General features: G+C 40.0%; 1 protein-coding gene across 5 annotated transcripts in view; it reads right to left on the bottom strand.

The window, feature by feature from the left end:
• Window positions 1-17,860, bottom strand: part of LOC115345327 (neural-cadherin-like) — a 66,703-nt gene extending 48,843 nt beyond the window's left edge. For 3 of the 5 annotated variants that reach the window (XR_003924796.1, XM_030023844.1, XM_030023845.2), the window contains exons 1-2: window positions 16,708-17,860; window positions 114-311 (exon numbers count right to left, since the gene is read on the bottom strand). Coding sequence is in view for 4 of the 5 variants with exons in the window: in XM_030023844.1 (XP_029879704.1) it covers window positions 114-311; window positions 16,708-17,755 (1,246 nt within the window). In the remaining variant the exon portion in view is untranslated. Of the gene's footprint in view, window positions 1-113; window positions 312-10,762; window positions 11,034-16,707 lie in introns of those variants that run through there. The other 2 variants (XM_030023843.2, XM_030023846.2) reach the window with 2 other exon arrangements.
• Window positions 17,861-25,246: the final 7,386 nt, after the last annotated feature.

The following is a 25,246-nucleotide window of genomic DNA, read 5'->3' as shown; positions in this document are numbered from 1 at the left end:
ATGAACCTTTTGCAGGAGGAAGGGAAGATCTTTCACTAATGAAACAGGATAAAAGACCAAAAAGTCACAACAGTGAAGCCTAATACACGGGGAATGACAGGGTTAAAATTTACCTTCCAAGAGAAAATATTCTACAGCTCCATGGATCCCTTCATCTGCATCCACAGCACGCAGCTTGTACACTTCAGTACCTCCGGCAGCTTCAGGGGAAACCACAGCCAAGAACGGGAAGGGCTCCATGGCCCATTCAGGTACGTTGTCATTCACGTCTGTCACAGTAAGTGACAAGCGCACCAAGTACCAATCCTTTCCTAATGGCCACAGAAAAACGAAGAAATACTTAGACAGCTACTTAATGGCACTCAGAGTAACAGAAACATGTATCAATTCCTGACTGTGTATTGTCTGCAATATTGTTGGCATGTAATCCAGAAAAACTTGGGTTTTAAAGCTCTTCTGCAATCAACAGCATCCAGACACAATGGGGGGAAAAAAATAACCAGCTCAGCTGCAAGGTTGGGGCCACCCATATTACATTCTACTAATACCTCTTTTTAGGAAAGATTACACATTCTTAAATTTTCAAAATGTAAGTGTATGTTTTCTGAAAAGTTGTGGGGTTTTTTGCTAAAGAAAATAAGTATCAAGAAATATTTTGTTTATGTAACGATTACAGCAACTCTAAATTTTGAAAATTAAATATTTGTTGACAAAAAATTCTAACCAATCTACCCTAACTAGTGATTTTCCTGGTTAGAAAGTCTACTGAAATCCTAATATGGTTTTCACTTCTATTAAAGATTAAATGCTGTTAAAAAAAAACAAACAAAACCCCCAAAACAAACCACCACAGAATGGAACTATTCAATTCTCCAAAAACTGACAACAGAAGATCCTTAAAAATTGAGGAAAAGGTATTTGTTATACCTCTGCCATTATTAAATAAACCAGTGAAGACAGTAGAGCTCCTAAACAAGTAATAAATATCAGGCAGGTATTGCTGAAAAGGTGGCAGAAAGGAAAAAATGTCAGACTGAAGAAACTGCTCGGAAATCTCCAGGAATGGAGTTAAGCACTCCTATTAAAGGAGGAGAGAGTGGGAAAATATCCTGGGTGAAGAAAGTTTCTGAACACAAGACCAGAGGATAGGATTAAAATCCTCACATTCCAAAGAAAGCAAAGTAATACAGAAGACAGAAAGCCATTTTCTCCTTAATAAATTTATATATACTTCCAACTGAAAAAAAAAATCTTCCTTCAATCACACACAGCTATCTCAGATTTTGAAGCAACTTAGCTTGGGTAACACAAGACTGTGAAAAGGTATTGTCTTTGTAACTGGTAATATTTATCAGTAACATCAGGGAGCACAGTATAATTATAACTTAGCCCTTTTGGCCACCTTGGCTCCAAGCGGACTGGCACTGAACTTGTAAAATGTTTTGCTACAGAAGCCAACTTGAGTGTTCCTGCAGTCCCTATTTAATGCCTCTGGCTCCAGAAAAGTGGTGTATACACAGCCCGTTTGACTCTGAAAGCAGTACAACTGCACTGACACGGCTTTATGCCCCAGCTAACAAGCCTGGGGAAGTGAAAGGGAATGTGGTCCAGGTAGAAACAGCTGTCTACATTTACAACACAATTTATCCACAAGTTTAATAATGGATGCAAAGTCAGAATTTTTAAAGTTGATGGTGTTAATACTTGATTTCGGTGTGTATTTATTAATTATACATACATGAAATATCTACACACACGCATTTATTTTCAAAACAGCTTTACAGGAACTGAAACAACATACAAAGAGGACCATCTAAAATTATCAGTTTTAATTTAAATCTAATTAAAAATACAAAGAACTTAGTATTTAAAGACTCTAAATATAAAGTGTTGCCAAAATGTCTAATCTCGTGAACAGTGTTATCTTGCTAAGGAGGAATATTCTCCCAGGAAGGTGTGCCACCTAAACTGAACAGCTGTACTCTCTCTCCATCTCCACTTCCTTAATTGCAGCATTACATCCCTCTCCAAAAAAAAAATCCATGTTCCAACTAAAATACATTACTTTTGTCTGATGTATGCATTTACTGATGTTATCTCTTCACTCCCACAGAAGTACTAATATATCTTTCACATCAGCCTCTTGCAAGCTTCAGCTTTTCATATTTAGGAACCTCTGTCTGATGGCAAGTGGCATATTTAGTACACCGTATCATAATCTGCAATCTATAAACAACCAGTAAGTGGACTGTAGTGAAGAAAACTCCTTGGTGCTGTGACTAATGAAGTCAAATATAAATTTCTTAGTTTAGACTCCTGAGACTTAATACATCACAACCTTTGTGTACTTTCTGTTCTTATCCAGAAAATTCTCTTAACAGAAAAATCAGCATTCACCCAAGATAATCACAGAAGTTCTTCTTAGCTAAACTTGTAAAACTCTATTAATGAATTTGAATTTTAGAACTGTAACTGCGAGTATATCACTGTTTTTTCTCTCTCTAAGACCAACAGAAAGTGTATTGACAGTAACTTGTTAAATCCAAACCAATTTCTTTGTAATTGGCTTGTACTCAGAATCTAATGTTCCAGGGAATATAATATTAGCTTAAGATAGCACATACGAAAAAATGGTGGCTACAGCAAAACCAAACTTCTAATTTATCGAACAGTAAATCACAGAAGTGACCAGTTTCCTGAAAAAGAACCTTAACTATGCCTTGCACCACCGTAGGACATGGATACATGCAACACACATTTTTACATTTCATGGAAAAATTCTCAGTTACCAAGTACATCGAAGTCTTCTCGACTCCGAGATGACTTGTGTGTGTTATGTGTTGCACTTCTGCAGGCAGAAAGCGTTGGGAGGCCCGGTGTAAGGATGCTCAACTCAGCTTCTCTAGCCCAATGTTCATTATAACATTGCATGTGAAGCCAAAGTTTGCAAAGATAAACTCAAATTGCCCATTACAAAAAAAAGACTGACACTGAGGTGAGAGTACTGTAGCCCACACTGCTACTGCACTGTCCTCGTATTCAGCCAGGTATAATTCCCTTCAACATTTAGACAGACTCTGTGAAAGCAGCTGCATGCTTTCTTCTCTGTACAGCACAAAAGAAGCCAGAAGGAGCACCAAAAAAAAAAAAAAAAAAAAAAAATCCCAAAATCATGATGTAAAAAGCAGCAGCATGGATATTATTTTCCACTACCATACGAAATAGAACAAGATGTGTTTCAAAGTCAGAAATGTTTCATGTCAGAATGTGTGTTCCAAAAGTCCCAGGGCAGCCAGTCTAAACACCTGAAGAAACTGGAGAAGAGGGAACTTGTCAGATGTTGATCTGAGTCTGAGGTTGAAATACACCACACAACAGGGTAAGTTCTAAATGAGAAGTGCCAAGTATCAGTGTCTGCTTGAACGCTCCAAAGATTTTAATTAAAAGGTTGTCCAAAAAGAATACAGGGAGAAGTTAGTGTCAAAATTGCCTGTCTCTTCTCCAAAGAACATGTCTTGTGGAAGCTGTCACAAGTTGGTAAATACCCGCTATTAGCTTAGTTTGCCTGGATATACTGCAGGCTTAAAATAGCAAGCACTAAATTAGAAGCTGAGTTAAGAACCTTTGAGAATCTGCCTCTATAATAGCAAGATCTGTTGAGGATTTGAATGCCACCTTGGTAACCCTGCGAGGAGTATAAAGGTTACTGACCTTTGTCTCTCTGGAGTCTGGAAATCAATATCCTAATCAACCCGTGAACTCATTCTGTTTCAACTTCTGCTAAAGTTCTTAACATGTATGTATTCCTCTAACAAAAAAAATGAGTCACAATCAAAGAATAACTGATTTTTATTGAACAAGTTGTAATAAACCTGGATACAAATTCCAGTCTTGTCACTTACTGACTGTCAGATCACTGAACTTCATTGTGCTGGCACTTAGCACATAATGATAACTGAGAAATACCTTTTGTAAGGAAACTGTGGAAAACTACATCAGGACTGAGATTAATGCTCACATGCTCTTGCAAACTTTGTTAATCAAAAACTAAAAGGACTTGGGCATGCTCCTCCAGGTACTTGTGTTTTAATAGTTAAGAGACCTTAATGTCATTTGACATCTTGGCAAGATCAAAGCTTTCAGCAATACATTGGTTACCTCTGAAACATCTGAATACTCTTAAGAATTTTATTAGGATAGTCAGCAGGAACTGCAATGCACATAATTGAAGAGACAGGCATAAGTGCCTCTCTTGACCAGTATACATTTCCACTGCACACGACCTTACAGGTCTTATTGGTATGTTATCTTCTTCCATCAACCATAGACAATCTGATTTATAAGCAGAAATACTAAATAAATCATCATGATATCACTTTCAGATAAAGGCAATCTGGAAGAAAATTACTGTAAGTTCTCCCTTGACTGCATACCATATATCAAAGCAAAAACTGTAACAGAAACACCGAACAGGACTGTACTTCTCTGCACTGAGACCTACAAATGTGACCTGACAACTTGTAGAAACAACATCAGGGTGTCCAATGAAGCATGATCGGACAAGGACTTGCCAGAGGACAACACGTGTGATGAAGAAACCGACATGGACAATAATGTGTAATATGGGTATGTCTAGCAGGACAACACATTAAGAATTTCAAAGTATATGTTCGTGAACATGATTTTTTTAAAGCATAACTCCTTATTCTAACAAGCGCAGCAAATATTTAAAAGTTTTTCATTTGTTGTAATTATCATGACATATACATTACAAAATGCAGTCTCTTATATTTTGTAACCGACATAGCTGCCTGCCTACAGAATAGTTGTGTTTTCCTTCAGAATGGAGCTTAAACCAGAACTTTAACTAAATTTTAATAAGGTATATAAAAATTAATTTTCTCCCCTATTTATGAAAATCATTTGTGCTTCAAGACAGTGGAAGGAAGGAAATTTTAGAAACATACATCTCTCAATAGTTCTGGTGTCTCATAGCCTCTTTCCATCAAAACACCCTCCCCATACGTATCTTGCAGATATATTAATTACACATGTACATCAGTATATTAATAGTAGTAGTACATTATTATGTCTCTGCATTTGTATATTGTGATTAATAGTAGTTTATTAGTAGTATATAAGTAGTACATGTGCAGTAATATTGCTACATTATGGGAGAAATAATATGTTACAATTCCACTCAAATCTTAGCAGAAACAGCTTAAAACTGGTAATCCTCTGTGGATTTGGGTTAAGTCCTACAAACACACAGACAAGTTCTACTTAAATTATCTGTTCTGAATACCAGGCCCCAACAACAAGTGGAGATACCTGCAACTATATTCAGCATTGCAAGTCAACCACTACTGAGATCCTAAGTCAGGAATCCGACACAGGCTTAATTATCCCTAAAAGGATTTTCAAACTCTTTTGTAACACACTACCAACAAGAATTTCCTCAATATTAAACACTAGCTACTTGACTGTCAAGCCAGGCACACCACAGATATCTCACATAATGTCACCCATGCAAAAAAATCCTACTAAAAGAATAGTTCTGCTAATTACAGTGTTGGCACACGTGCAGATTTTGCATTTGACAGATTTTCTTCCCTAGCTTCAGACAACAGAAAAATTTAAATTGCTTTCTCACAGATATTGAACAACAAGAGATAAAACTCAAAATGGCTCTTGCTGCACATAAACATGACAGTAACATAACACTGGAACATCTTATATTAAAAATTAGTATATTGAAAAGTTATATCCAAAATAATACTTCATATTCAAAAGGATAAAATCATCTTTTTATTTGATCAGAAAGGATTTTTTCCTCTTATTTTTCACTACAAAAACTAATGAAAACAGGTTCTGTGAGCAGAATGCTTTTCCCACATATTTGCAAACACCACTTACTTGCCCTTTGCAATAGCAAAACTAAGCCCCCGCTACAGCTCTCTCTTCAATTTATATAAAAAATTAAAACTAAAATTATAAACTCTAGTCCAGAGGTTTTTCCTACTTTAGCTGCTTAATTCCCTGTTAGAGTCAATTCGTTTATCATCAAAAATCCTTCTTAGGGCAGCTCATCCTGGAGTCTGCTTTTTCTCTGATATTCCCTCCAGTTCGAATTACTTCCTTTTAACTTAGTATTACTGACAAAAGCTGCAGCACTGAAATTCATTCCCTATCACCAAAATCGATCTTCATAATCCACTCCTGAAACCTCATCACAGGTATCTATCTATAATTGCTTATTTTTCATGGCTATCTGTGGTTGAAAACTGATAAACAGAAGCATTTATTATACTGCCTTACTCTGAATTCCAACTACATTAGGTAACGTAATACACTAGCTGGCCCAAGTTTCTGCTCACAGGAAATATATGATATGCCATGGCTCACAACTTTCAACCTTTGAAAAAAAAAATACATAAGCAAAATATTTAAGTGACTTGCTGGGAAGTTTAACCACAGCAAAAATGCTCTTTAAAAGCAGCAGTAACTAACTTTAAAAAAAAAAAAAAAAGAGAAGAGAGAGAGAGAGAGCGCCTCTAAAATATCTTTCTTTAGGTCTGCCTGTAGGCAATCTTCTAGATTCATACAGCTAATGAAATCAGTTCTCTACCAACACACTCTGCATAAGAATTACACATCAACATAATCCAACTGTTGGTTTCTACAGCAGAAGCATTTCAAAGAATGTCACAGTTTACCTCCATAACGTCTCTAGGTGTCAGACTTTCATTGTTTTATGTCAGACTAATTTTAGCACTACACCTGTTTAACCTTTCAATAGATGTAAAACACATAGGCCACCTCAGCTATCTGAGGAAACTGATTTAGTACAAACGGAATTACTGTACATCCAATAACATTCCTTCAAGTCCACAAGGTCCAAGCCATAATATAGATAGGATTTGTGCAATATCTAAAATCTTCCTAGTTTAAGACAAAATTCACTTTTTTGAAAGGAAGTCACTTCTCCAAGAAAAAGCATGAAAATCTGTTATTCAACTGCCTTTCAAAAAACAACAGTGCAGATCAAGGACAGTGTCTGCTGTCAGCTTCCTCACTAGAATCCTTTTTCCAAATCTCCACGATCAAAAGGCAGACAGTGCCTCATTAAGCACAGTTGTTAAGATTGAGAAGCTTTAATAAAGGCAGAGTTAAATATATAGGAAAAAACAGAACATTTTGAATTAACCATTCAAAGAATTTGATCCTTTGGTGAGAGACAAACCACATTTGTATAATAAAATAAACTGTTCTTATTAAAACAACAACAACGACAACAACAACAACAAAACCACAACAACACACCCACCCACCCCTCTAAAAAAACAAAAAAAAAACCCCCCAAAAAACCCACACAACAGGAAAAAACCTTAATACTCATATACTACGAAGACTGGGCTACATACTTTATCCAAAAAGCTTAAGAAAAGTTCTAATAAATTAAAAAGTTGTCACAAGCTTGTAAAATAATTAGCAATTTTTCATGTCAAATTTAAGACATACAGAGGGACTTAGTATTTAGAAGGAACAGAAAGCCCTCTCAAAATCACGAACCTCTAGGCGAGTCCAAGTTAAAGACTTGTCAAAATTGAAGAACATACTGAAAATTACAAGAAGCGACCAAATATCTTGATCAAATAACGGTTCATTTCTTCTTTAGGTTCTTCACTACTTCTTTATGGCTCTACCAAATCCAGGTTTATCGGAAAAAAAGCTCTCTTGTGGTGATCACCATTAATTTTCTAGGAAAGGGTTTCAACAAAGTAACATGAACTCACTCCTCCAATCTGGTATCAAAGTTGGGTTATAAAGATTCATTGGATTGCACACAGATACTGCAAACTAATAAATCCTGTCATTTCATACAGCAACTGGAAAAAAAATATTCCCCCACCTACCTATATTGTTACACCAAGGCTGGCAGGACTTTAATACTTAATCATTCAGTTAACAACAACTCTTGAATGTTACACTGGTTAAACGAAGCCTTGAAAATCATGCATGCTGAAATAGTTTGATTGCAATTTCAAATACTGTAGGTTGGAGTTGCCTCTAAACCCATCTCTTTTCACCATGTCAAATTATAAAAGATGCTGTCAATCTGTGAAATCCAACATATTCTCAGACTTCTGATTTCATTAGGATTATATGACTATCTTTTCTCTCAAAAATCCAATGGATACTTCTATAAGACGAGTCTTGAAAATAAAATCCTTGTATTCATTAAAAATGTAGGCTACTCTGCATCAGTGTAATTGATAAACCTGACAATGCCAGATGTTCTGATTTAAAAAATCTGACAATACAGAATATATACTTGACTGAACACGTCTCTACAATTGTGGACAAATATTATACATTCCTTGAATGTACTTAGGGAAGAGGTATTATATTATTATGATTAAACAATAATGGGTGAGAAGCTAAGTTGCTCCTGGCATTTTTAGGTCATTTCAATTTATTTTTAAAAGGAGATTATGAGAGTGTTAAAAGTCTTGCAAGCCTTTAGGTCAATATTGCTATTACATTCTGGTCTACATCTATCAGCAAATTGAGTATTCAAGTTAGCATTTTTCTTTTTGTTTTATAAGTTGCTCCAACTTCTAAGACTTTAACCTTAAATAGACACATGTTTTTTGAAAACTCAGGGTGTTGTTATTGGTTTGGGTTATTGCAAGTAAAATATTTTAGGTTTGGTTGAGAGGACATTGTTGTTTTGAGGAGGCTTTGCAAATATCATACTGAACTCTTTTTAACACTTCACTCTATATGCCTTCATGTAAAATATCCACTGACTTAAAGTTTGGGAACATACATTTCCAGAAAAAAAAAATCTTAATGTCCTAAGCCTCTAGCTGCAACCAAGAGAAATCCCTGTTCCCATTTTCATACCATAACATGAGATAAAAGCTACTGGTTATTGTAACCAGTTCTACTGTATACCCTTCAAAAAACAGGACAATTATGCACGAATATTCCTTTACTGTCATCTCTGAAAATTCAGTAAGTATATGATGGGCTACTTTTAAGTACAGTAGTTTGCTCATTCATAAAACATAAACTTTCTAAAGAGATAACTTTGATGGGCTCAAGCTGTGGACAGCCCACATTCCCTCCTAATACGCCTTACCTTTTTTTGCAGATAGAATAATGACAGCCTGTCATGTCGCTGTTCCTTACCCTCATATGGCTTTTAAAATAGAAGTTAAAGCAAACCAGAAAACAAAAGTACAAAAGTAAAGACAGCATCAGAGAAGCTAAATGATTGTGGCGGAGTGGTTCTTACTATAAATTTCCAATTAAAAGAGAGTAAAGTGATAACCACGTTATCAGGGACTTCCCATTGAGGTGTCCATCTGCTGAGAGGCAGACAGAAAAACCAAGCATGCCCAGATGTGAAAAAATGACTACAAATTAATAATCACAACAGACATCCTTAAATAACAAAACATGATTATTGATGGTCAAAAAGCATTATCATAAGGAGACAACTTAGCTAAGGAGGTAGCAGCTACTGTACCATTGTAAGGTGGGAAGTTCTCCTGAAATTGTCCTTAGAATTTCTTGGGGAAAATCTGGTTTGTTTCTCTGTAGCCCCTCATATGCAAGAAAAAAAAATGCCACCACCATCAGTAGCCTCACCAACACAGCCTGCTGTACTAATTTGTATCATTATGCACAGAAGGTCTTTTGAACTACCACTATCTGGACTGCAAACCTGAACACACGAAAGATAGGAGATCATTATTAATTTTAATTTTCCAGAAAGAGAAAATGAAAAAGAGAAACCTGACCATGACACATCATGTATCAGCATTTATACGCATCATCAGTAAACTGAAGCCTATTGGTACCACACAGGACTCTTGTCATTAGGGCTGGGAAAAAGCACTAAACTGGTATCTGCCGAGTGCGTTGTTATTACAGGAAGAAAGGACACCAGGCTGTGAGACTTCACAAACACTTTTTTGCAGCAGGGAATAAAGACTGACAAATGCCAGTTTCCATTTCAAACTGTGCTGAGGAGTAAGCTGTCATACAGACAAAGCCTCCCTTCTATTTCAACCCTCTTCTGCTCTGTCGCCCCCAACTGTCCTTATCCCAAAACTGGCACTTCCTTAACACTGACATTTATATGCAATTCCCATTTAAAGAAGTAAAAAAATTTTATACGTATAAGATTAATCATCTAAGGCAATCAAATTTCCTATTTAAGAAATTATGACCTCTTATCAGAAAAAAAGGAAACGAAAAAGCACACAGTTTATGTCTGAAACACTGTATATTATTAAATACTGTATATTATCAAGTGAATCAAAAGGAAACTGTCCTCAAAATACTGAATTTGTCCCCTATTTACACCAAAACACTTTGAAGTCAAAGGAAAATTTACTGTGGGCTAAGTGTCAGTCTCTCTTTTATTCTAAAACCTAAACTCAAACATACCAAGAAGGTTTAAAGATATTCTATCTACAAATTTGGACACTACACTTCTCAGACTAACTGAAAAAAGAGAGGTAAGGAAAAACTGAAATAAAACTATTTCATAATCAAATAAAGTGTAACATAATTGCCATGTCAGCCAGAGAATCACTGTCCAATTGGGGATGTAATAAACCAGCTTTGAGGAAGATCCTATCCACATGTTCTACAATTTACTACTTCCATCAGATTAATAGATTTGTGCTGAAATTTAGTTAGAACTTCAAAAACAAACAAACAACAACAACAAAAAAACCCCCACCTTATTTCTTTTGCAGAAACTGAATGTTTGAGATGATAAACAGCCAGAAGATCTAAACAGCTTTGGTGTTCAAGTCCCTGTAGTCTAACAAAGATATTTTTAATCTGACTGCTTGGAGTAGGCAGCATACAGTATCAAAACATTCAGACTGAATAAACATCAACATGGTGCTCTAAAGCTTCCCCAGACATTCCTTTCTACCACAAATAAGTAACATTCCAAACCTGTAAACACCTATAGTTGTCCCAAATGCACACAGAATGTACATTTTCTTTTGACTTAATAGCATGAAGCCCATTGCAGTTTAACAAAGCACATCTGCTGGATAATAGATGATGATTTCACCTTAAGTCCAGCTTGATGTGTAACTGTTAACATGGCTGTAATTCATGAAAGAGGTAATAAGAACTGTAAAAGACAAAACATCACCCAGAAGCTACTTAATTCTTAGGGATGATCCCCACAGAATCAATACAGCTAGTAAGGGACTAAGGCCTCAGATAAAATTAAAACAGATGATCCTTGGCTTCCAAGCATTAAAATCTTCAAGGTTTAAAATACACATATCACTAAAATTGGTATCTTCACTCTATATGTCGATTTAAATAGGACAAATATACTTAAAATGTAAGTGATCGCTGTTAACTATTTGGAAGACATGTCAAACATCGCCCTGAGTAAATCCTCTGATAAGAAAAAATGAATGACAGGATTGCAAAGCTAATGCCCATGGATGAAGCAAGGTCAGAGGAGCTTGAGACGACAGAGGATTAGAGAGACGGGATCTTTCATGCACTTCCCCCAAGCATTAATGGAATAATAATGTCTCCTTCTCAAATTAAATGCTAGCTCTAACTTAAAATCTTAATGTGTATGACAGTCTAAGAAATTTTACCTTCTGTTCACTGGGTAAAAACTTAAAATAGCATTACGCTTTTGTGAAGAATAAATAAATTGTGTCCCAATAAATTAAATGGGATAAAATCTGAAAAGCTACAGAAAACGTGAGCGTAACCATCACTTCTTCAGGCAAGGTTAACTGAAGACTATAGCCCAGGGCTGAGTGGCCAGTGGGGTCACTAGAGGAATTTGCTCATCAAGGACCATGTGCCAAAAAAACATTCTTATGAAGTTAAGCCCCGGAATTTTGGAATTCTATTTAGCACCTTGTTGCTCAAACTAATGTATGAGTTTTGCCTGGTGTTTCTCTTTGGTTTGGGGCTGTGGGGTTTGCGAGGGTTTGGTTTTTTTTTTTCTTTTGGCCAGCATATTTGTAAATTATGAAAAATGTAAATATTATTGAGCAATTTCAAATGAGTAGTTTCAGCTCTCAAGATTTAATTTTCTGTCTAACGTCCAGGCAGAGCAATTTAAGCTCTCAAGGTAGTCAGGGTACAGAGAATATTTTATACAAAAGCACACACGCTGCTGCTGAAGTTGCAGAATTTAACTGCCAAGGAGCAGCAAGGACAAGCTGCTGTGCAGGGGAAGGTGAAATGGGAGTGAAGGGTGACAGCGGGAGAGGCAGGGACCTCACTGTCCCCGAGCAAGAAGAGCAGAGCAGGTCCCGAGGCACAAACCCGCTTCACCCGCCGGTCCCGCGGCCACCAGACAGACACGCAGCGGCGAGGCAGGTCTCGGTCCGGCTGGGAAGCCGAGTCAGCGAGGCGGCGTCAGGGTCAGCAATGCGCCCGGCCAGGTACCGCACACGCCCGGGGCAGCCGGGGAAGGGACCCGAGCGTAACTCGGCGCCGCTCCCAAGACACGGGGCGGAGGCCGCAGCCGAGGCTGGCGACAGCTCTGACCCTGTCTGACCGAGGGTCGCTCGCTGCCTGCCGGCTGTCAGAGCTGGCCCTGAGCGCCGGCAGCCGAACCCGGGCAGCAGGGAGCTGCAAGAGCCCTTACTGCGCTCCAAGGCCTGACAATCGCGTTGGACAGGTCAGCCCTAATCTGAAAGGTAACATCCTACCAATCTATGAAATCTGTCGGGCTTGACTGATCTGTGATCTCTATTTCTTAAAACTGACTTCTGCCCGTTTTTAAACCTTCCTTGTAAGAATTCACGTGAGGATCTCACCTGAAGCTGAACTACAAAACGAGACAGTATCTCATCTCTTGTCCAGGTCCTGGAATTATTACTCCTCCACAAGCACAGCAGAACCCCCATCATAAAAAAGGCACTTAGTCCTATAGGCCCTGATTTTCCCGTTTCTGCTTTCCAGTAACTACTGTTTCCAGAAAACAGATAAACTATGTTAAAACTAAGTCTACAAACTATCAAACGGCCACAATAAGATACACGGTGAATAAACAAAACTAGTAAGGTACTATTTCCTCTACAGGGAGCAGTTAATTTTACTGTAGCACTAAAACACACAAAATAATAATTTATTATTTCAAAGAATACCAAACAAATTATGGAATTTTTTTTTTTGCATCTACATTTAAAAAAAAAAACCAAACAAACAAAAAACCCCCATGATATTTATAACCAAAATATGTCCAGTCAAAAAGTAACCACAGCATGTAGTTGCACTGGTAATGACAATAGTGATAACAGTGATTTCTCCACATCACTACAACAAATCTTAGAGCTCAACTGCAGCTTTGCCAAAAAACCCAACCCTGTGTGCCGAAGAGTTGTTCATGCTGCAAATGCCTCTCAAAGCTACCCCGATGCAGGAAAATGTATACCAGTGCCAAGCCTATGGTCACACCACATGGTTCTACTAAGAAATACTCCAGGTAGTGAGGAGTGAATCTGTTACACCAGTAGTTACTTCCCATCCCAAGTGGAGCGAGCTAGGTTAGCTCATATTTTCAACAAGCTGCAACTCAGAGTGAGAAAACCCTTCTTCTATGCACATGTGGAACGCTATCTGGATATTGAGATGCTAAAGGTCTGGTTGTGTCTGGAACAGTGTTTACTTCAATGAAACACCAGCCCTGGACATGCTGCCATGTTGATTATCCAGGACAGAATTGAGATGAAGCCAACAGAAAAGTTTTTAAAATTCTATTTTAGCTGAAGAGAAAAAATAAACAAACATGCAGCCTGTTACATATCATTTGTGCTCCTCTGAATAAAAATTTAATTCAGGAACAGGACATCTCTTACACAGCTCCATTTATGAACTAAAGGGAGAGAGGGCTGTCACATAAACTAGGAAGAAACGTTGCTGAATGTTGCCTTATTACCATATACCAGTCATCCTGCTACTATTTTGAGAATGCTCCATCAGGGGTGAAAAAAAAAAATTTTAAAAAATCAGTTTTTCTTCCTAGACATGTATTAGTACCACTTGTGCCAACGTGCTTTTAAGCATTCTTTACTACTTTAGATAAGGAAGTGCACATTACAAATTAATCATAATAAACTACACTGAAAAGATAAAGGACAAAGAGGGTAGACTTCATATGCTAAAGCATCTAAAAATCTTGTCTCATCCTTGACACCATTGCCTGGGTTGAAGAAGAGAATAATGACAGAATTAATTACTAGTTAATTTTCAATTCTCAGCTACCAGACAGCAAGAATTAGGGGGAGTAGAAAATGAAAAATATATTAAAGGAATTAATACAACTTTATACCACTTGAACATAAATCAACATCTGATACCATAAGCTCTAATACCAGAAAACCGTAGCTGCTGGAGTATTTATGGTTATGTACAATGTAAAATAAGCACAAATGTTAAAAGCAAAGCAAACAAACTAGAGAAAGAACCTTAACTTACACTTTTATTCACAACAAAATTCAGTGTAACCATCTCCATGCTTTAATTCATACTGAGAGCTCACTTCTGTAAATACTGTTTCTTTTCCTGGAGCTTTTGCAATCTTCGGTATCTTCCTTATTTCAGACTAATTAAAACACCTAGTTCTGCTAGCCATCTTTCTCCCTCTCCTATCCCATCCTCTTGGTTATCTTTTCTCACATTACTGAAGTTTGGATCGTGAGTAAGGAAAGAGGCATAACTTTCTAAATATGTTTCAAATACCTATGTATTTTAACTCCTATAAAATGAGTATTTTTGAGGTGTATTTTTTAATTTAGGCTCCTTTAAACAAAGAAACTTTAAATCACCAGCATCTAAAGTACGCTATTTGTACTGTCCACAATTAATTGCCATCCACCTAGTCTCCGAGAGTCAGAATCTAGTTCTACATATTTCTCAGAGATTGTATCTTACTACTTCATACTACTAGCAGTAATATATCAAGCGGGTGGAAAACACTCCAAACTATTTAGTAAAACTACAACAAGATGGTGAAAAAAAACCCTGAAAATAAGTTAAAGTTGCTTCATTTTCTTTTTAACTGGGTTAAGCAAGCATTGCTTTGGAAAAGAAATCTCTGGCATGACAGAGTCACAAGCATTGTTCCAGGCAATCTCAGACTCCTACATTCAGGCTAGATAAGAGTAAAAACTAAAAACCATCACAAAGGTGAGACTAGCAGTAACCAGGGGCAAGGTTAGCTACCACTCTTCCAACAACATCTTGATCCTGACAGAGGGAGCTGTGACACCGACAAAGGGCTGGAAATTGAGCTACACGACAGAGTGGGTGAACACCCCAGAAGCATACTCAGATTGACCCGACAGATTTTGTCACTGCCTCCGAGTAATGACATCCCCTTTGACACGTAGCCTTGCTCAGGATTGAGTGGCAAAGATAGGACACAGAAAGTGTTTGTATTTTGGAAATTGGCCTATCAACCTGGTCAGCAGCCAAAGCTCCAGCCGGAACACAGCATAAAGCCAGTACAAGTGACTGACATCAATACGCTACAGCGATAGGTGTGACAAAAACCAAGTGAGAACAAGAGAAGGATCTGAGTGAGCGTTGTTCCTCAGGACCCAAATGAAACGAGTCGGTGATCTAGCCCGCTTCACAGAGGGAAGCATCCATGTCACTGAAACTGTCAGCACTAATTAGAATCCCTGCTGGCATCCTCAGGGATTTAACAGACACCGAGGAATAAACTGCCTCACTCCTATGGGCTGCCCCTCAGCCAGAAAACAGAAGAGATGAGGGGAAGGAATAGCATGGGAAGCTTTTCATCCCTCCCGCCTGCACTGCTCTGTGGCTAACAAGTTGCTCTGAGCAGTTGCACTGCTGAGAAGTTAATAATTTTCACAAGAACTAGAAGTCACATAAATGCAACCACCTTTCTAAACCTTTCCAAGATGAAATCAAGCCAACCAACTCATTTCTGCTGATACAATTTTCTCCAGAATGCTCGCGTTCTAGACAGTCTTCAGAAGAACATTGTTAGAATCGCAAGTAACATGAAAATAACAAGACACATGGTGAACGCACACACATATAAAACTCACATCACGCTTGGGAGTCAAACATGCTTAACTTCAGTAACGACTCAAAACTCTGTGACTTCAGCTGCATGCTTCGAGTTAAGCATTTACAGGATGAGAGCTATGGGAGGCATTAGAAACACTTGTGCGTAAGAAGCATGGCGTGTCTAACATGCTTTGTCTCAACGCGTATATAACGTAAATAACACTCTTTGGTTACGCTACCCATTTTCCATGCTGCTCGTTAACGACTAAGAATTTCAGCAGGTGAACTAGTTAAATTCTGATAACCACCTTACAGCTCCAAGCGTTTTGCATAGCAGCGCGGTCCACATTCGCTAATCTGTGTAAGGCTTCTTGTCCCCTGCAGTGTTTCAATACTAACGATTTACGCGCTTGAAAGACCGAAACGACGTTCCGCGAGGTAAGGGCGCACGGCACCCGACGCTCAGCCGGCGCGAGGCGCTTGTTGCCACCAGGGGACTTTGCATTCCTTAAGAGACAGACCCAAAACCATCCCCCAACTTACCGCCGGGACGAGGCCGCCTACTCGGTAGAAGCGGCAACTTTTTTTGCGGCTGCAGCCGCGGGGGCGAGCGGGGCAGCCCTCACCCTCGCCCTCACCTACCTCGGCGCTCCCGGACGCGGACGACGAGCTCGCAGGCGGCCGCCGCCTCCCGGTCGAGGGCCGCGGCCAGCGTCACCTCGCCGCTCTCCCGCTCCACGCGCGCCGGCGACTCCTCGACGGGCGGCGACACCAGCTCGAACCAGGCGGAGGCGAAGGGCGCCGGGGCCAGCGTCGCCAGGCGGCTGCCCGGGCGGGCGTCCTCGGGCAGGGAGAGCGCCAGGGGCGCGGCGGGCGGCAGCGCGGCCCGCCGGCGGCGGCGGCGGCGGCGGGCGGGGGCGGCGGGTCGGGGCGGCGGCGGCGGCAGGCGCTTGGCCTGCGGCAGCACTTCCAGCTCCAGGGGCTCGCTGAGCAGCGCCGGGCGGCCGCGGTCCCGCGCGTAGAGGCGCAGCGGGATGGGGGCGCGCAGGTGGAGCAGGGAGCGCACCAGCACGACGCGCCCGCTGCGCGGCACCACGAAGAAGTGGGCGCTGCGCGGGCGGGCGAAGTAGCGCAGCTCCGCGTTGGCGCCCGCGTCCGCGTCCTCGGCGCGCGCCTGCCACACCTGGGACCTGAGCGCCAGCGTCTCCTCCACGCGGAGCTGCGTGACGCCGGGGCGCGGCCCCCCCACGAAGCGCGGCGCGTTGTCGTTGTCGTCCAGCACGCGGACGGTGAGGGCGGCCAGCTCGGCGGCCGCGGCGCCGCGGGGCAGGCAGCGCTTGCAGCACAAGCCCAGGCGGAAGGCGTAGAGCGCCCGCGCCTCGCGGTCCAGCGGGCGGGTGGTGCGCAGCCAGACGCGGGCCGTGCGGGCGTGCAGCGACACCTGGAAGTGCGAGTGGCCCTCGCCCAGCAGCTGCAGGCGCCAGCGCCGCCCCTGCACCTTGGCGCACCAGGGCTCCGGCCCCAGCCGCGTCAGGGGGATGCTCAGCCCGCGCACACGCGTGCCCGCCGGACGGTTCTCCGCCACCTGCCCGCCGAACGAGGGTCTCCTCCGCGGGCCGGCGCGGGCGGCGGCCAGAGCCCAGCACAGCAGCAGGCAGCCGGCGACGCGCCGGGCTCCGCGGGGGCCCATGACGGCCGCCAGCGGCGCCGAGCTGCCGGACGAGCTGCGCTGCCCGCCGCTCCACGCGGCGCGGAGGGCGGGTGGGCGGGCGAGGAGGGGCCGGGCCGGGCCCGCGGGGCAGGGCCGGGGCCGGGGCAGTTACCGCCTCCGCCCTGCCTTCTGCCGCGGGCAGCGCCGCCCGCGTCCCGAGTTCAGGCAGAATAAACGGTCCCGTGCATCGGATGTAGGACGTCCCTGCCGGGTGAACTGCCCGTTAGACCCCGTTCTCCTTCTCGTGTAATAACCTCACCGCTTGCTTTACCTCCGCAAGACCCCCCGCCTTCCCCAGGAGCCAAGTTCTTCGTCCGCTGAGCCCGGGCATCCCTGCGCAGGTGATGTGTCCTGCCGTCTGTCACCTGTGTCCAACAGGCTCTCCCGGCACGCAGGTGTCCGCCGAAGATACTGTCGCGTTCGTTTCTAGATAGCCACGCATTATAAAACCCCGGGTTTGCCCTCAGCTTGTACTTGAGCAACGTCACTCGCTCGCCTAAAGTTACACCTTCAGTCACGATTAATCAGCTCCCTAATACCTCCGGAGTTGTAAAGGTAAAAGAAATTTTTTAGGTGAAAAAAATGTAGCTTAACTACAGAATGTTTCTGGTAATAAGCAGAAAGAAATAGAGCCCAACGTTCATTTAACTGTGTTGGATTTGGGGCATAAGTGAGTAAAACTAAAAAACCAATAAAACTAAATTTCACCATTAAAGTTAACTGACTACGTAAATCGGGAAGGTCGCAGAAAAAGTTACTCCATTAAGCAGTTCCTCTTCAAAATAGAGTTGTGCTTTCAAGAATAAAGTCAAACATAATACAAAACTGGCATTAGCTATATTTATGTAGTACATAAACCACTTAATCTTAAGAGTCATTCTGAGATTAAAGACAAGCAAAAAAATAAAAGATGCTCTTTATTAGTCACATTACTAAAATTTTATGAGACTGTGAATAACGGTTACTTTTCTCATAAAACAGGCAGGGCATTCTTCCACACACTTCCCACCCAAGACTGTGAAAAACTTTATAAACACAACATTGTAACTTCCTGATATCCTTTTAGAGAAACTGGTTGCCTTTATGGAGAAATGGGAGTCCAGGATCCAGTAGGAGGACTACAGGAGACTCAGAATGAAAAATCCAAGTGCTCTACTACTATTACCACAAGAGTGACCTTCTCCATTTCATCCTGCAAGTAATTAAGGAGATAGACACAAATCTTCAGCTTCACACATTAATATATTATCTCCATTTATGCCTCATACTGTGTCTGTCCTCTTTCAATCAAGCAGCACGCTATTGTCAGCTGGAGAGTACCTGTACTCACCTTCCCTTCCTCCCCTTTCACACCAACAGTCAGTAGCAATTTCAGACTGACAAATTCCTTCAGGGTCCAGGGCAGGATTACCCTTCTTTTCACCCACAGAATGGAATAGGCACAAGAACTTGCAAAAATAAAACATCTATCCCTAACGTGCATCGAAGCACTGAAGAGGGAAAAAAAGGCTGAGGAACTGCCGTCTGAGGTAGAACAGTGCTACTGGTAAAGCTCTGGTGGCCCATCAGAAAGGCAGAATCGCTTACCTGAAACAAAAGAAATTCATCTAAAGTACTAAATGGGAGTTGTTTCTCCATGCCTCAAATGTACCTGAGATCTCAAGCATTTTCAATTCTACTTTGGCATAAAACCCGTGGTGTAAGAAGTTGCTGTATCTGAACTCCAATGCAGGCATGGATGTCTTGATTAGGATGAAATAATAAATGGGTCAATCTTTCATCCATTTCTCTAACAGAACTGAATCTTCATTATAATTAGCAATAATAATAATATGCCTTCTTTAAAAAACATTAAAATATTACAGTTGAATTGATGTAAAAAGTTGAGATGATGCAAATTCTTAGGATAATTTTTCCTCACAGAGTTAAAATGGCCTTGAAATCCCTGTATAAAAGCACCCTTCTATATGGGGTGTTATTTTTGTGGTGCCTTTTTTTTTTTTTTTTTTTTGGTCTTAAAAAAAGAAAATTTGTGAGGTCTATGGATTGTATACAGGGCAATACAGATTGGGATGGGAAGAACCCCTAACTTGGTCACAAAGATTTATATGGTTCCAAAATAAAAGGAACTTTTCTGACAGTTCCCTAACTAGTACGATACCATGAAGAATCTACAACTAGTATTTGATCAAAATTTGATCAAACCATTTTATGGAATCATTTTAGTGAGTTCTGTCTTCTACATCCACTAGCATTTCTCTCTGTAAAAACCTGTGAAAATATACCAGGAGCAGAACTACATTTTGAAAGGTCCTTCATTTCTGCATCAAAAATTCAACAGACATTTTAATTAGTTTAGACACAAACGTGGTTCTGACTTTAAAGATGAGCCTCATTCATGGTTTCAAACGCAGAATTCAAGCTACTTTATTTCAATCAGCATGTAGACAGAAAATTCAGAGATTACACAAGGGGATTTTTTTAGGAAAATGGAGACTTTATACTGTTGTTTTTTAAAAAATAAAAGGTTGTTGATTTTTATAGTTCAGTGCCCTATGGTAACTGTAGACAAATACTTGAGACTCTAATCCTATTACTAATTCTGCAAATTAGTGGGAATCTAAATTGGTGCCCTGGATGCTTGTACGGTCAGAATCTTTCTGACTTCAGCCCATCTCCAGAAATCCTGACCTTAGGGGCGCTGACTTTACAATACCAGCTCTTCTACTTCACAAGTTTCTTGAGATAGCAGATCTAGAGGGTATAATGAACTTTACACATTGTTTGTTTCCTTTTCCTGACTGTTCAACAGCGCTCTCTGAGGTTACATCAGGGTTCTCTGAATGTTCCAGACCATCCTCCTGTTTATAGCAACTCCCTCTATTTCTGCTAGTTCTAATTTTGGATTTGACAGTTAAGAAGCACCAGTTCTTGCACTAAAGCAAGAATTCTTTTCTTGCTCCTGCCTTGAATTACCTGTGTTACCTCAATTACCATCTTTTAATAGAGTAATTAGAAGTTTCCCTCTTTTTTCTCTGTAAAAGCCAGGACTTAATGACTTTAAGGATACACCTACATACCTCAGAACAAGTGTCCTGACTAGGCTCACATGCTGTACAGATTGCTAGCTTGCAAGCCTGGAGCACAAGGTAAGCATAGTTTCCAGAGATCTCACATGACCAAAGATATCTAGTGGTCACACACAGCACTAAGCACAACCAACCTGCTTGTTACTGAGGCTCACCTCTATGATCAGGTGATGGCAAGGCCAAGACAAAATCATAATCTCTGTCAAAAATTATTAACTCATGTTTGAAAATTACTGAATTACAGTCTTTGTAATTTACTGATTTATAGTATGAACGTAAATTTTTAAAGAAACATCATGTCAAGTATTTGATGCAGAATTTGCATTTTACAAGTTAGAATTCCTTTAAAATATGAACAGGAAACATTCTGAGGAAAATCTTACCTTAATTTTATGGAACTGCACAGTAAATATTGAGGCAGGAGAGAAGAATGATGCTAGGCATTCTTCCTGTTTTACATATACCTTGTAGCTGAAGGGAAGGATGGCTTAGGGAAAAGTGGCACAATTTACTTTGCTTTTGATCAAAAGGCAAATATGCCCGAAGCAGTGAGTGGTCTTGACTGCCACATACTCAGTAGCTGGCTTTCAAGGGGGAGAAAGGGGCTGGAAGTCCCCTAGGATCTTTTACTGTAAATAACTATAAATATATATCAGTAACAGAATTAATGTACCCCTCTGGAGCCAGATGATATATATGTCATCTGGTACACCTGACAGACATTACTCTCAAGCACTAGTTTAAACTTTCAGGAAGGGTTGTGCCCTGCTGCATATCTAGACAAAGGAAGCTCTTTCTACACTATTTACTTCCCACTCATGATTCCACAAGTGTCTTGGCACACAGCTCTGCAGGATCTAGCCCAAAGCGACAAGACAGTCCCTGTGCTATTTTAGATGGTTTGTACATTGTCACTTTTTATAAACAACACTTGTAGCTCCATTTTCTCAAAAGCAAGTATAAGTGATAATCCTTTCCTGTATAATTTTGAAAACTAAACCTAAATTATTCAGAAGTACAGCTGCTGTGGTCTAATCCTTGCTAGCTCTTTATGCAACTTTCTCACTATACTTCACAAATTTTTCTTGGAACCTAGCAGTCAAATGATTGCAAGAAACACCTTCTGTCATGCTAAGAGCAGTATCCTTCCTCCAAAACTGAAAAACCGATGACATTTTCAATACCTTTCAGTATTTTATAACAATTACTTTCCCGTTCATTTCAACCAGCTGGAAGACCCTTTCTGCTGTTAAGCATAGTGTGCTATATACAAGTCCAGGAAGGTTAGAATAAGTGTTTTAATTACAATAATCTGTGTAAATGGCCATACTTCTTATGCAGTCAGAAACACCTCCTACCTAACTTATAATCAAATTAAATGAACTATACATACATATAAAAAAGTAATATCTGAGGTGTGTTGAAATCAGACAATACAGTAAAAATAAATTCTCACTGAATAACACTCTAATGGTATATTCTGTTTTCCCTGGCTGGTGCCTTACTACTTACCAAATTAATTACATTATTAATAATATCAGTAAACAGCTTGAAAATCTTTACAGAAAAGCTTTTCTTAAAAATCCTAAGTTTTCACATGATAAAGTTTTTCTATTAATCAGAATTTTGACTTATGTGACTGACACAGAAAGGGTCATTTCACTTTTTTTTGAATAATGACTTTTGTAAATGACTTTATACTACTCTCTAAACATCCATTTTTCTCAAAACTATGCTTCATCCCTATAACTGCCTTAATAAAATGTCTGTGTGAGAAGCAGACTGCTGGTTTTGCATTTAATACATAAAACACAATGAATGCATACGCCTGACACTAAATCTTAGTAAACCTTGCTTAGAGTATTTTTCGATTATTTGTATACATGCAGTAAACAGAAAGAATCAATTCATTCGTGCTTGTATTTCCTATTCATAAGCATAATTCTCCAAAACTTCAATATCTTTTGGTTTGATCATCACATTTCTCTGTGTTTCATAATCGCAAACTGTTTTCACCTCAGCAGAACTAATCAGAAGAACACAATTTACATTGTCAGAATTTGCAGATTTGGCAAAGAAAACATACCTGATTCAATTCTGCCCAGGCTCCAGCAGAAGCCAGGCAGGTTTCTGGTGAACTTCTTAGCATTCTGCCTAAAGGGCCATTGAGAAACCTGGTCTTCCAGATTCCCCAGTTCTGGGAAGCACATCATATGGACTGCAGCCCTATGACTTGGGATGTTATGGCCTCCAGGGTATGGAGCAGACAACTGCTACAAGATCAGGGAGCCCACATCTGCCAAGGTCAGTAGCTCTGAAAGCCACAGATGGACTGACCTAGATCCAATGTAACATTCTTTCATAAAGATTTTTTAGATTCGAGCAGGGTTTGCCCCAAGTGGTACGAACCAAATTTTTAAATATCACACATCAGCACATTAACAAAAAGGTACTTCCAACAGGTTTATATAGAGTTTCCTTTGAAGAAAATGTTTGTTTAAATAACTATGAACAGTGTGACAGTACCAAACACTTGTGTCTGTGCTAATTTGAGGTGTCTTATACTGCACATCAGAATTAGCATGTGTGTCAGTCAGATCAACAATTACTATAAGAAATATTCTGGTTTAGTGAGTAGTAAAGAATAATATACTACCTACAAAGGCAGAAACCACCTTTAAAGTTTTAAAGTAATTACCTCATCTTCATCTTTGAAAATTAAAGAAGTTCTTGAGTGATACAAACCTAAACTGGTATTTTAATTTGGCTGACTTCCACTTCAAGCTCTTACATGTTAAAAATACTCAAGCATATTATCGCTAGCAGTTTAGAAACCAAAGCTTATGGCTGCAATCAGGGCATATGGAAAACCTGTACAAGGGAATACAGAGAAAATATTCTTGTTTCTACAGCCCAAAGAATCAGTAAGGAATGATGCCTCCATGAAGAATTCATCATCTTCCTTCATGCTACATGAAGGTGTGGTGAGACATGCTGAAGGCAGTCAGTCTACCTGTTATTTAATTCTATTGTAAATAATTCTAGGTAAAAGACTGCTCAGGCAGCAGATCGCCTGCTTTCCTTATAATACAGTTTTAATATTTGATTTTGTCCTACTTCCACAGCCCTTCCTTAGAACAGCTGCTGACTCACATGTGTGTGGAATATCAAAAACGCTGCAGGGGTCAGCTCAGATTTTCTCACCATACCTTGACCTAAGCAACAGTAAATGACAAAAGTAAAAAAGAAGCAAGCACTGCTTTTTATCTCAGTCTCACCTTTCCTTTCCCAGCTCTAGTCTTTTGATCACCTTCTGTAGCGTTGCTACATATCAAGGTGCCACGATTAGATCACTGGTCGACCCGGACCAGGGAAGAGACAGATAATACACACGGTGTGAGCATCAACTTCCTCTTTTATTGCGCAGTTAATTCCTTTTATACTAACAACGGTAGGTGGGATCACTGATACATCATAGGGAGGCGACGACTAGCCTTCTACCTTTCCGTGACATCGCGAGATCTTCCGAACGCCATACCCTACAACCTTCCTCTGTAGCATTCTGTGCAATCTGGCCTCCATTTACTCTTCTGTCTCTCTTTTCATCTCTATTTATGAAACAGCAGCCTAAAGGGTTAACAGACAGTGAGTTAAAAGTGGGTTAACTTAGACATTCTTAGCGTGCATCTTCTATTCCACGGGCTCTTAACTGAATAAATAATTAGAACCAATATTGTTCCATACCATTTAAAGTAGATTCTCTTCCATAAGCTAGAGCAAAACGTAATAGTTGGAATGCAATAAATACTTCTCTTAATGATGAAAAAAGAGAAAAAACAGATCTAGTGCACTTCTTGTATCTGTGTCATTTCCAAAAACAAGTAAAAAAACAGCAATAGTTTATCTTTGTTATTAAAGAAAGCAGATACTCAATACATAGGAGAGAACTGCTAGGTCAATGCATTTGATTTTTACATGGTAGTATCTTTCAGTACAGCCACACTCCAAATTTATCAAATTCCAAGTATATGGAAGGGTTTGTTTGGGGTTGTTTTGGGGTTTTTTTAAAGCAAAAATTAATTTTGGTGGGCAACAAGGGTATATTACCATATCTAAATTTAAGCAAGAGTTTTAAAACTCCTAAATTAACACTTTTAGAAAAATGAGAGCATCTAATTTTATTACATAAAACAACACTACTAGTAACTACAATAGCTTTACTTTAACTTAAAGAGATATTTCTAAATTGTCTACTCCCTGTTATTCATAGTTCAGCGATTTAGTTGGGAGCTGTGGAACATGTTTCAGAACAAGCAATGTTTAGCTGCAAATACAGCTAAGGAAGAAGCACAATCCTGACCTCTTACCAGAAGTGCTTAAC

This window comes from Aquila chrysaetos, chromosome 9, assembly GCF_900496995.4.
Source record: "Aquila chrysaetos chrysaetos chromosome 9, bAquChr1.4, whole genome shotgun sequence".
NCBI classification, from domain to species: domain Eukaryota; kingdom Metazoa; phylum Chordata; class Aves; order Accipitriformes; family Accipitridae; genus Aquila; species Aquila chrysaetos.
This window is presented reverse-complemented; position numbering and strand designations above follow the sequence as displayed.